Source organism: Pseudopodoces humilis, chromosome 5, assembly GCF_049639895.1.
Source record: "Pseudopodoces humilis isolate 2021_Gansu_Grassland_sample_001 chromosome 5, ASM4963989v1, whole genome shotgun sequence".
NCBI lineage: Eukaryota > Metazoa > Chordata > Aves > Passeriformes > Paridae > Pseudopodoces > Pseudopodoces humilis.
The window spans coordinates 40,138,868-40,152,567 of record NC_142204.1 but is presented as its reverse complement, the minus strand read 5'-3'; the positions used below and the strand labels follow the sequence as shown (position 1 = coordinate 40,152,567).

The following is a 13,700-nucleotide window of genomic DNA, read 5'->3' as shown; positions in this document are numbered from 1 at the left end:
CATTATTGTGATCCTGCAGTTCATTTCACAAAATGGGTTTTAGTTTTTTTAATCTGCAGGTCAGAAATTCATGAGCAGAAGGTGAAAAAACTGAATTGCCAGTGAGTTTTGCAGGGCCAAGACATTCAACCTTGAAGTTTTTCCCAGGGTATTAGAACAGAACAAGCATTTTTACAAAAATGCCACAGTTACCTTTCTGCAGGTGAGGGAATGCTCCTCTCAAACACTAACAATTGTTTCATCATCAGGTTTTGTTGTTATCAGTTTGTGTGGGTCCACCAAAAAAAGAATGCAGAAGACATACAAAGACCAAACTAAGTATGCCTGTTCTTCAGGTAACTAGGATTCTACTGGCTGCTTGTAATTCCAGAAAAAATAGCCTGTACCAACCAATTGTGGATCACCAAATGGACGTCTTGGGTAGCAGGTAGAGTTACATTTCACCTGCACAGGAAAAGGGAAAAGTCATGGGAAAGAAGTCTCTTGGGATCACAGGGTGACTTTGATCTGAAAGGACACTGACATTTAAATACAATCGTTTGTGGCACAACTTCATTCTGGATGGTACCACCTCTGAGGTTTAGCAATGAATCACAGATTCATAGAATCATCTGTGTTGGAAGGGAGCTCTGGAGATCATCCAGTGCAACTCCTCGCAAAGCAGGTGACACAGGAACAAGTCCAGGTGGGGTTCTAAAGTCTCCAGAGAGGGAGATGCCAACACTTCCCTGAGCAGCCTGTTCTAGTGCTCTGCCACCCTCAGTGAAACAAAGTTCTTCCTCATGTTGAGGTGAATCTTACTGTGGTTTAGTTTATGGCCGTTCCTCTGAGTCCTGTCACTGGACACCACTGAAAAGAGTCTGGCACCAGTTTGTTTTTCCACAGCAGCAAGACTTCCAAAGCAGAGATTTGACTTCATAGTTCATGGATCCACACATCTTGACATAGTTGTTCTGTGCCTATTGGGTGTTCCAGTGGATCACAGAAAGAGGGCATGGCACAGGAGACCAGCACCTCTCTGGCTTATCTTACCAGATGAGATATCCAGGGCATCTAAAACAGCCTCAGCTATCTTCAGGCAACCAGATCCCACCAAGGTTGTCATATTTCAAAATTCCTTGTTGGCTAACCCAAATAAACACACTGGCTGCCAACAGCATTTCTAACTGAAACCTGCTGTCCTGCCTCCTGCTCCTTTTTTGTTACCTTCACCAGTGTTAAATCAGGGCTAATAACAGTGGTCCTAATCCCCTGCCCCTTTTGAGGGCAGATACCTGCTGTGAGTCATTGCAAAGTATTTGTCCTTTCTCTCCTGCTAGAGGCCAGCTTCAGTGAGAGATGAGGGTCCAGGCTAGTGTCCACATCTGCCGGCCCCTTGCCACTGATGCCCCTCAAGAAAAGGCTCCTTTAGGAGCTTTGGAGAAAGCCACCTTGCAGCTCTGTGTCTGAGAGACACCAGCTCTGTAGCTGACAGGGCATTTACAGCAGCTAAGGGTGGAAATGGCTCCATGTGCTGCCTTTGCCATACAATATCATGCTTTGTCCTGTGGCAGCTCAGGATAAACATAGCCATATGTGGGACCCATGGATGACCAAGAAAAGCATGTGCCAAGTAAAATTGCTTCTGCAGCTGGTCCCTGTGCCAGTCAGCCTCTGAGGATATGTGTAAGGGGATGTAAACATGGATGCATGGGGAGTCACCTGGGATATTGTCTTAGCAGCAGAAGTAAAGCCTGAACTATACGTATGAGTACTCACCCTGTTCTTTGAGTATTTGTTCTATTCTCCCTGAGCTCTTCATGCTTGTGGCTTCCCTGTTAGCCAGATCCAACCTGGTTTGAAGTTTTCTCAGGTTTCTCTATGCAGTCTGCTGGCCCAACCTCTCACTAGTTTGCTGCAGCAGAAAACAAACAACCTGGGAAGTAGCTATTCAAGGCAAAACTGGGTTGATGCACATTTATGGCCAATTAGCACGTCACCATTCTGCCTCCACAACTAAAGTGAATGCACCTAAGAAGTTCGAACAACCTCAATTAAAGCTGCCATATGACCCAAACCTTTTGTTTCTTGGCTGAGTGCATCCTGTGATGGTGTTGCTGAATTTATACTCTGCAAGGCTATCACACTCTGAGTGACTTGGGTTTCTAATGTCTGCTCTAATGACCATGATTTCCCTCTTAATTTGTTCCCTTCTCTTCAACTTTATTGGAAGCACATCTGGACTTACAAAGTATTTCGTTCCAGCCCCAGTTCCTCCTTCAAGGACTCAGGGACGATGACACATGGCTATGCCATCGACCTTGGCAGGTCTGTGAGGAGGTGCAAGTGCCTGGAAGCATCCTTCCCCTAGGGTGTCCAGTGCCCTGACAGTGCCAAACAATGCACCTCAGTGAATCTCTGGCTGAAGTGACTCAGCACAGAGCCAGTTTTCAACTTCTAAAGGTTACACAGTTTTCAAAATACCTGCCTCACCCTCCATCTTTTGGAAGGGGGAGGGGTTGGGTGGCGGGTGCTGTAGAGACAGAGCTTGGGTTCAGGGTCCCAGCTGCACAACTTTCTGATATCTGCAACCAGTTTTTCACAAGTGCAAAAAATCCCTCTCTGTCCCTGCATTATACATCTGTATTTTGCATTTCAGAACCTCTACCCCTTCCTTTGGGTCCCTCTCTGCACATATGTCTGATTTGTAGTATCCCTTTGTCAGAATTGTAAGAGCTTCAGAGCAGCGATCATGTCTCCATCAGTGTCTTGACAAGACATTTACATGATAGGTTGGCTTAAAACCACTCATCTGCAACTGAGCTATCTTAAGCTTTTGGAAGGAATGAACAATCTGATTCCTTTGAAAAGCTTTTGTTCGTGAAGAATGTATTTCCTAACACTGATTTGAATTTGAAGTCTGTCAGTCTCAAATATTTTTTAATAATTAGTTTATTATTTACATATTTGCGGGGTTAGCTTGATTTTTAGTTTCTCATCCTTCCCGGTACTACAGGTACACATATTTGCACATACATGTGCAGGTGAGAGAAACTTCCTTCATTACATGTACATATATAAATGAATGAAGGAAGAGCTTCTCACTTATTTTCTTGGTCGCTACAGCAAGGGTTACTAGGAAAAGAAGAAAAAAATACTGTGAGATTCATAGTAAAAATCACTAGAGTGGACAACTTTTTAACTAAAAAGAGCTCTCTTATGGCCACCCTGGCTGAGCTTTGAAGTATGTCCTTTCACATACTTTGCCTCTCCCCCATCCTCTTACTCTGTGATCGGAAGTCTACCTTCATGGAAAATGAGTTCATCAGGTTTCAGTAGTCTCCTGACAAGCCAAGCATAAAACAAAGAGAGCTGCTGCTCTGCACCCACACGTGTGTGTGCTGCGGTCTTCCAGGAAATGATAATCAGAGGCTCAGGGCTGACCACAGTGCTGTAAGAAATTAAACATGTGATCATCATCAAATACCAAAACATGTCTACCTGTATTATGTTAAGAGCACAGAACCCACAGTCGTAATTTTTTAACTGAAATACTTGGCTTGGAGGCAAAACTGGGGCTTGCCACAAGCATTCTGAGTTCTGAATTACCAAGGTTCAAACCAGCATATTTTGCTGTGTCTCTCCACATGCAGCCCAAATTAGTCCTCCAGTAGGTGCCTGAAAATACCATTTTTCTTCTTGATTGAAATGTTGTAACAGTCCTGTTCTGCACAGAAGATAAGCAGGAAAAATGCATTATGCATTAATGGGATTTGATGGAGTGTGAGCTCAGTTTCTCCAGTGCCACCAGAGACAGAGTAAAATTTGCTTGACCATCTCATGAGTTGAGAATCATTTTTGTTGCAGCGCTGTGAATATAACCCAGCTACAAGTGGACAGTAGTTGTGAGGAAAAAACTGTTCATCTGTATGATAGATCAGTGTCATCTGGAATTTCAGAATTGAAAATGCAAGGTCAGAGGGCAGCTGACACTTGATTTTGCTCTCTCTCCTCTATCTGTGGCTTTGATCATGCTACATCTTTCTTTGTGCCTGGTGCTCAAGAGAGTACCCCAGGGTCATGGCCTGTTTCCTTGTCAAGAGGTATAAACCTCCGGTCTAAATATCTGAGGCCCAAGCTTTAGCTGGGGTGGGGCCATGAAAGAAGAGGGGGGAGCATTTCCTTCATGCTTTTCACTTTTCCCACATAACCCAAAGCAGACTAAACAAAACCAGTGTGAAATCTCATGGCTTGATGCTGCTACGGTTATATTTTTTAAGCTGTCATCCGTTCATTTATAGTTATGTTTATTCCCTGGATTTACAGCTTTTTTTTCAGCCTTTTCTTGCAGGGAGGTGCAGGGGGAGGTTGAAACCTTTTGAAAGAGGATTGCAGTAAGCAGTGGCCTGTGATTAAAGCACTGTGTTTTTCCTTGATGCCGCTCCTCCGCAGCAGTGTCACACATGGTAGCATTTAGGAGCCCTTCACAGCTGAGGTGTTTCAAACACTAATGAATGGAAGTTTGGTCGTATAAGGCGGGCAAGCTTTAAGGCAAGCTTTGCTGAATGGTGTACTGTAGTGGCCTGGGAAAGGAAGAGAGTTATAAATTGTGTCAGTTAGCCACCCAGACAAAATGAAGCCATGTGGAAAATCAAATCTATTAAAGTATGAAGACTGTTATAAGCTGTTTTAAGATGGTCATTCTTCAAAGGTCACAGTTGGCTGAGGGAGTGAATTCCTCTTTTTCGTAGATCTTTTTCACGTGCTGTCTTAGGCAATGATGTTCAGTGTTTGATTAAAAAACAGCTTTTCATTGACAGCCCCTTGTATTAGAAATGTTAGTTGCCCCCAGTTCTCTACCCATGTCCTGAAAGGTACTGAACATTTGTTTGAAAAGCAGAATAAGAGCATCACATTTGGTCAGGCTTGCTGACATGGCAAACATGAAGCAGCAGTAGGAGAGGAGAAGACTTCTCAGAGCAACTGCTTAGAATCGGATATGTGCTCAAAATGCTTTCTATTTTCTAGTTGCCCATGTCTGCTGGCCATAAGAGGCCCTTGACAAAGCGTGGCACACAATGCTTTTTCTTGACATCTCCTGGAGTAGAAGAAAAACCTGGCAAGGCAGGGTGTGGGGGATCAGAGAGCAGGGTACCTTCCCTTTCTCCCCAAGGTGGCTTCTTGAGACGTCACAGGAGCTGCAAAGGGCATTTTATTAACTCAAGAGGTAATTGTCAGCTGCATGAGGGATAACTGAACTGGCAGCCTAAGATGAATGGTCACCATGGTATTTATTATTCCTATTTGTGTATTCTAGGAAGAGACTGAAGAAACGTCCTCACAAGAGTCTGCAGAAGAAGACTAGGAGATCACACCATGCAATTTCTACCTCATCAGCAGTTGGGTCTTTTGAAGGGAGAAGACACTGCCTTGACCACTTACTTTCTATTGCCATGGTCTTTCCACTTTTGCCTGGGGGAAAAAAAAAAATCACATAACCTTAAAAAGGATTCGACTAATCATCTTCTTTTGTAATCCCTTCACAGTCCCAGGTCTAGTGAAAAACTGCTGTAACACAAAGGGGACACAGATTAAGGATGCAACTTTTAATTACTGTTTTCTTTTTTCCTAACCTACTAATAGTTTGTTTGAGCTGCTAAGTAAGGGTGAATGGGTCAAGAAGAGCTCCAAATCAGGCTTAGGTCATTGACTGCACTGCGTATTAACAAGAAACTTGTAACATAGTCATTATAATGGGCATTGAAATAGGAAAGGCTGGGTGTGTAACACTTATGCCTTGCAACACTTCCAGCAACCCACTCCCTACTTAGTGAACTCCCTCTTTTAGAACACCAAAGATAGGGGATAGATACTATCCTTTTTCTTTTGTAACCTTCTTGTAGACTTGTACTTGATTTTTTTTTGATTTTTTTTTTTAAGACTTACTATTATTTCGGGGGAAAAAAAAATGAAAGCTGATCTTTTAATTTCATTCAGCTGGTAATCAGAAGAAAGAAATCAAGATGAAAAAGGTACTTTCATTTTGCAAAAGGGAAGAAAGACAAAGATACGTTGTATAGTTACAGATACAAACATATCAGCACAAGCAGTAGTAAACAAAATGAACAGTCCTTATCACCTGGCTAATAGGAAGCCAGGGAGTTGGCTTTCTTAGAGCCAGGAGTTTTCTATGGAAACAAAAATGACTGACACCACTCTTACACCATTAATGAGTAAGTCTTTACTGATAAAAGTGTTTTAAATCATACAGAAAGGTACCTAGAAATTAATCATAAATATATCTGAACAAAAATAATCCAGATTTTTGCTTAGTTTCTACTAATTCCACTTGCCCTGTACCAGTATTTTGAAAGAATTGAATCTTTTCTCATTACTCATCAGTCACAATGTAAGAATGAACACCATGTACCTCAGCTAAGCTCATGCATTACTTTAAGCAATGTATTTTGACATAGGATGGTTCACTGAGCACCTCAGTGCCAGTGGCATTTCTCCATCTTTTCACTCAAAGCAGCACTTTTAGCACCAGATGCAATATTACCCCACTATTCAATACTACCTCTGATTTTTACAAATAACTCAACAGACTGATAAATACATGCTGCTATACACATTCAATGCAGGAAATTTTTACTGGGTAGATAATCATGAGTATCTGCATTTTCCCTTTATTTCTGTTTCAACCTTTTTTGCAGTTAAGGAAGCAATGTCTTTTTTGTGTTTCAGCATGACTATGTGTTTTTCTTTCACTTGGTTTGTTTGACTTTTCTTTTTTTTGTGTGTGTGTGTGGGTTTTTTGGTTTTGGTTTTGTTTTATTTTATGTACTTACTCTATTCTCTGCTAGACTTCTGTGTAATGTACTGTTAACTTGAATATATTTTTGTATTGAATTGCTGATAGATTTGTGAGGATAATTTTCTTCAAGGACACTACATGACAGAAAAAATTTAGCTGTAAAGTTTAAATATTACTGTCCAAGTTTGTACCTCAAATGAATTGTTTAAAGAAATGGACTAATTGATTGACAAAGACCTACCTCCAGACTTTAAATGGAATGAACTTGTTACTTTCAGCATTAGTTCTGAGACGTTTGAAACAGTTAGGACTGCAACTAATCCCTAATTCAAAATTATTTTTGTAAAATAACTTGTGGAAAATGAACACATTTTAAATTACTTTCGTATTAAAAGAAAAAAAAAATGAACAAAAAAAACCTTCAAAGAAACTTGAACCTTTGTAGGTGGGAAGCAACAAGCTCAGCTTTTGCATAATGCAATCACAAATATGTGTTTTTTAAAAAAAAAATTAGTAGATTGTAAGAAAATACTTGACAAGTATTTTCGTGTATTTTACACAAATGTGATTTTGTAATATGTTTCAGCCAGATTTATTTTAAATGCTTCTTATGTAGAGATTTTTTTATTCTCCCCTCTCTCACTTTTGTTGTTCTCTCTCTCTCTCTCTCTCCCCCTCCAATTTAATTTTCTCTATTTCTGTTTTGTTTCCCTTCTTCCTCTCTTTCCTAGTCAGTACTTTGTACCATTGTATTAATAACTGGGCCAGGGGTAGTTTCTCAGGAAGGCATCTGTTGGTCTGGCTTTCATATGGAGCCAAATGCAGTCAGAGATAACAATTTACTGCCTTCTTCCAAAAGGCAGTGTCAAGAAATATGGACCTCCACGAAAGACTGTGCAGGGTTCAGTGGTGGAAATTGCTGGGAAAGAGCAGATTGGAATATTATTAACTAGACATGATAATATCAAGTGAAAGAGAAATAATCCTAGCTATACAGTAGCTCTAACAGGCCAAATCCAGTGTCACTTGAAGGCAGTAACAGGAATTTTGCTGCCTTCAAAGGGCATCAAATCAAGCCTTAGCAAGTCCCTTTTGGGTTCCGAGGGGTTTTTTTTTGCATTTTTTAAAACCACGGTATTCAGTGGATGACACAGAAATAATTGCTGTGTGTTTGTCACTCTTCAACCTCTGAGACTTACCACTCTGATGAACCGAATCTTACATTTTCTATATATTGTAGTACAATCAAAACACATTACTACCTCTTAGGGCCTACTATACCTCATTTTTTCAGACTGAAAAATTGCATGTGGCCATTGAGTCAGTGAGAACATCATAAAATTTTTTTATATATATAGTTTATTTTTGTGGGAGATAAATTTTATACGACTGTTCTTTGCTGTCATTGGTCACTGCTAACTATGACTGGACATGTAACTCTTCTACCATTTCTGCAAGAGAGGTGTGTTTGCAGGAAAAAAAAATTGCTTTAAGATGTTGAACTACAGTTTACTTTTCCTTTTGAGTGTCTTCTAACTCTTTGCTTTGTTCTTCACGTAGAGTTGCTGTCTATGATTGTACTTCAAATCGCTTGCTTGTTGAAAATGTTCCTTTAATGGTTTATCACAGTCTGTTCAGCACAATAAACATAATAGCCTCTGTGATCCCCATGTTGCTTGATTCCTAGACTTTTGTCACGGTTCCATAAAATGGGTAATAAAGTTTGGTCACAATGACCAAATTTGTAAAATCTTTGCATGCAAGTAGTCTTTTTTTTTTTTGTCCCAGGACCATAGGCATGTGCCTGAGAAGTTAATTTGCTGTTAGGGGCCCAGGGGTGGGCACTTAGCAGAGCTACACATCTTATGAGGCTCCCTGAAAGGTGGCACACCCATTCCTGGCCCAGGACTTGCTGTGCTGAGCTAAGGGCTAAACTGTGCACTTGGGGACCACCAATCCTACCCACCAGACAGGGAATACCATAACACAGGGCAGGCTGATACAGGTTTTGTTGCCTGGTCTCAGATCTACGTCTTGGAGGTCCACCAAGATGATGAGCCTTCTCTTCTTAGGCAAGATTGCAGTTTACATCCAAGTTCATGGAATTTCCATTATGCAGGCATAAGGTTAGAAAGAGCAGGTACTCAGGGCAGCAGACAGAGGGATATGTCTGGGTACTGTCCGCAGCAAAAATTGAAGAGCTCAGGAAACTATTAAAACTCAGCTGCCCCCAAGATTGTGATAGGTAAGCTGGCAGGATTCTTCTGTCTTCTCTTCATTTGCTCTAAAATGGTCTTGTGGCCTGTTACAGTGAGATTTAAAGTCACAGAGTCATAGAATATCCTGAGTTGGAAGGGACCCGCTAGGACTATCAAATTCCAATTCCTGGGCCTGCACAGAACAGCTGCAAGAATCACACCATGTGCCTGAGTGTTACCCAAATGCTTCTTGAACTCTGTCATGCTGGTGCTGTGGCCACTTCCCTGGAGAGCCTGGGCCTGACCATTCTCTGGGTAAAGAATCTTTTTCTGATATCTAACCTAAACCTCCCCTGACTCAGCTTCATGACCTTTTCTGGAGTCCTGTCCCTGGTCATGAGAGCGAAGAAATCAGTACCTGCCCTTCTGCTTCCCCTCAGGAGGAAGTTGAAGATCACAATGAGGTGTCCCCTCAGTCTCCTCTTTCAAGGATGAAGAAGCCAAGTGACCTCAGCTGCTCCTCACAAGGCTTCCCCTCAAGGCCCTCCTTTGGACACTCTCTAGTAGATTTATATCTTTTTTGTATTGTGAGGCCCAAAATTGCACACAGGACTTAAGGTGAAGCCATACAAGTCCAGAGCAGAGTGTCATCTCTGCCATCTGATAAGGTCTGTGGTGCATATCCATTGGTTCATATTGGCAACCATTCCTCTCTCACCTAAGGGGGTTGTGCAGTTATTATTTCCTGAGATGTAGATTTACACACTTTTTGTGTTCACTCATTTACAGACTCTCTACTCTCAGCATCTTCCCAAGGGCTTCATGACATGCTCCCTTTGGCCTCAGTTACTTGTAAAATAACTAAAATAAGATCACAAAAGAAGCACTAAGTAACAACACCCATTCAGCCCTGAGTCAGATATGAGTAATTGCATTCATCACATTATATGTCCTCTTCTGCTTTGTCACCCTGCTTAGTGGTATTAAAAGATCATGCCAGGGTTCAGTCTTCCTGGTGGTTGTTTTCCCTGTGGTTGCCATCACTTGGCTCTTCCTGTTATTTTATTTTATCTGATGTGATGTTCCAGCTGTAACCCACCCACCTGGTGGGTCAGCCAAGTGGCATAACTTCTGCTACTCCATTCTTAACTCCCCTCTACTTCTTAGTCATTCCTCCAGCTTGTTTCACTCCCACTTTCCTTCCCAGGGCATCTCCCAATAAACTTCTGCATGTTTTATTCCATGGTGAGACTACTTGTGTGTATAAAACTAATTGGCTTCTGCAGGATCAAGGCCTGCATTTGTCTAGCAGCCAAGAGTGCTTTATCCAAGATGCCTGTGGCAGGAGTCATATTAAGTTTCTGGTTTTGCTTTCTTCTGCCATCACATCTCATCCACACAAATATGGGGAGGAATTACTGAAAGCTGGTGCTGCCAGAGCCTTGCACAGCTATTTAATTGTCCGTAGCTCTTTTCAAAACCAAACCATCTGGTCTGGTCATCATTAGAAACAGGACCTAGAGCAATGGCAACAGCATGTTCTCCCAGTCACACGAGAGGAGTCAGATTTGTCATGCCTCACACTTCACCTGAAGCCTGAATGCTTCTTTTCACCCCAGCACCCCTGCATACAAGGATGTAGACTTTTGCCTCTCAATTTTTCCTTTTTTAATGTCCCACCATCTTTATGATTACATTAATTTTTAAATATACAGAAGTACTTAAGCATTATTATGGTTTAGGAACAGCACTCCTGCTCCTTCCCTCAGGCCCCTCCAGTGAGAGACACAAAAGGCAGAGATTATGAGCTAAGAACAATTTACTGGAAACAGCAATGAGATTAGAAAATAAACATTAGCGTCAAGAGTATTAATAACAACAGTGTATAAGAGAGAGGGTGTTTTACATGCAAATTGCTCACCCACTGACCTGATGCAGCACGACCCTGAGGCAACTAACAAAATGGCAGCTGGACCCGCTGTGCACCTGCTTTTTCTCTGACTGCAATCCCCTCCTTCTCAGAAGTGAGAATCTCCTACTTCCACCCACCACTGATGATGTGCATGGTATAGAATGACAACATAGACACACCACATGGCTCCAGGCTCTGCACCCTCGTGGCTACTGAGAAAAATCAACCCTTGGACGAAACCAGGACAAGCATGTAGCCTTTAGCACAAATAAAGGTCCAATTGCTTTATGCCTCCTCTTTTCAGAAATGCTACCCATTGAAACTTTATTGAACAGGCTGTCCTCAGAACCTGTGGATGTTTAATCCCTGGAAGTGTTCAAGGCCAGGTTGGATGAGGCTTTGAGCAACTTGGTGCAGTGGAAACTGTGCCAACTCATGGCATTGGGCATAGAATTAGTTAATCTTTCAGGTCCCTTTCAACCCAAACCATCCTGTGATTTGTTATATCTACTTGCTCAGCTGAATGGATGTGTGCCAGTGTGTGTTAAATACATTTTCTGAACAATATAGACATGGAAACACTGGAGGTCAGATTGGACAGAGCTCTGAATAACCAGATCTAATTGAAGACATCCCTGCTCATTGCAAGGAGCTGGACTTTTAAAGATACCTTCCAACCCAAACTGTTCTATGATCCTATGACTCTATGTTCCTATGATCCTTGCTGTCTGGACTGTTTTATAACAAGCAGAATCAATATAAGTTAATGCTCTTCCTGCCTGGCTCCAGGATGCACGGGCTTTCTGCCATGCTAGGACATGCTAGTGATGGGGAAACCTTGATCCTCCTGCCACCCCACCTCACTCACAAGTGCAAAAGGAGGGAAGCCATCCTGAGCACGCACTCCATCTTGCTTCCAGATGTCCCTGGCATGCAGGTCCTGCTCTAGCCAAGTTGCTGTTCCAGCCATCCTCATGTCCTTCAGTCAGAATGATGAGCTCTGCTGCTCTGGACTGATTCACTTCCATGTGACAATAAAGTTTAACATGCCCTTTTTCTTCACACCTTTCACTTCCCTTTGCCGTTCAAACAACCTTTTTGTCTATTGGATATATCTCACTTCTTTCCTTCCCACCTGTGATTTAATGCTTTTCCCCTCCTTCATTGCTCTAAACTTGCAGTGCACTTGTTCTGGTATTCACAAGAACGAAAGCATCCTCCTGTAATTAACATCCTCTGAAGATACATGAATGTAATTATGAGTACCCTGAAGATAAGAATCTACTGTGGTAGCAGTTTAAGTGGGAAGCAATCTGCCTGTTTACACTCTAAAATGAGACTGCAGATGGTTGTGCCCCAAACCTGCCACATGGGATTTCAATCAGCTTTTTTCTGCTAGAAAAAAGGGGAAATTGAAACATTAGCAGATAAGACACAAGCCTTAACAGTGCTTCCCTACTGAGATGGGACTAATTAAGCACAGCTAAAAACATTAACATTGTCACATAAAGGAGGAGCTTTATATTGTTAATTATGGCTAGCATGAAACTGGAGCTGGAATCCGAACATTTGCTACATTAAGGCATGCTATTAAAATAATCAGTGAAAGAAAATAACAAATAAAAGTTGGGTGGATCTGAAAAATCAATAGCAGGCAGAAACATTAATTAGCCAGAGAGGAAACCTAGCAAAGACAGAAGTCCCACCAAAAAACAAGATTACATTATATTTTTCACGAATGTCAGCTACAAAATATTATGTGGGACCACCAAAGATTATGAAGGGGGTTTTAATTCAGAAAATCTATTAAACATATATAGTCCCTCAAGGCATTTTGTTCTTAGTTCAGGGAGGAGGAAAAAAAATAAGCACATTTTTATTGCACTGGAACACATTTGCCATAAAACCATAGTGTTAGCAATATCACATAATAAAAAGTAAAATTTAAATCAGCATTTGAAAACAAATCAGCTCAGAAGATACACTGAAGGAGTTACTTTGGTCCTGCATAACAACAGAGCATTATTTTTGAAGCTACATCTAGTCTAAGATAGGGGTTTCATGAGTCCTGATATGCTCAGAAGGTGTTCACAAGAAATTACTGCTGCTAGAATGCAGCCGCACTCGTGTCCAAGGCAAATTCACGTCTATCAAGGGCACAGTTAATAAGATTATTTTTGCCACAGGTTCATAATGTGCACATTTTGGGATGGTTTAGGTTTGGTATTTTTATCCCAACAGACAGTAAGGTCAATGAGATTCAAGCCCTGGGGAATATCATCTGCTGGAGTTGCCCACGTGATCCAGACTTTTGGTGTCCCCACATATGGCCATTGTGTCATGAGCAGGACCCTTGGGATCCACCTCACTGTCCAGTTATAATCCCCTCAGAGGTACCACTGACTGGTCAATAAGTTACCCTACTCCTTTGCAGAGAGAAAGGGATCTTGCCCTAAACAAAGCTCCTTCTGGCAAAAACTAATGATGAAGAACTTGTGTTGGAGGTGGCCATTACACAAACCCCACTCTCACTTTTGCAAGCAGTTTACTGAGATGCATCTCTGCTTGGTGTTGGATATAGGTAAGTATATAGCAGGACCATAACTGCATCTGTATACTTTTAAGCCTTTAAAAAAAAAAAAAAAAAAAGACATTTTTCAAAGGTTGCTGCTGATTCTCCATCACTTTTGTCTCTGGCACACTCAACAAAGTGTTGTATTTACAGCAACAACACAGCAATTACACAGCATAGAATGAATGGTGGGTGAAATCTCATTGGAGTTGCTTATGGCAA

General features: G+C 41.6%; 1 protein-coding gene across 1 annotated transcript in view; it reads left to right on the top strand.

Moving 5' to 3' along the window:
- Positions 1–8,548, top strand: part of HMGA2 (high mobility group AT-hook 2) — a 110,581-nt gene extending 102,033 nt beyond the window's left edge. The window contains exon 5 of the mRNA XM_005519330.3: positions 5,297–8,548. Coding sequence (XP_005519387.1) covers positions 5,297–5,344 — 48 coding nt within the window. The 3' untranslated portion in view covers positions 5,345–8,548. The remainder of the gene's footprint in view (positions 1–5,296) is intronic.
- The last annotated feature ends 5,152 nt before the right edge of the window (positions 8,549–13,700 follow it).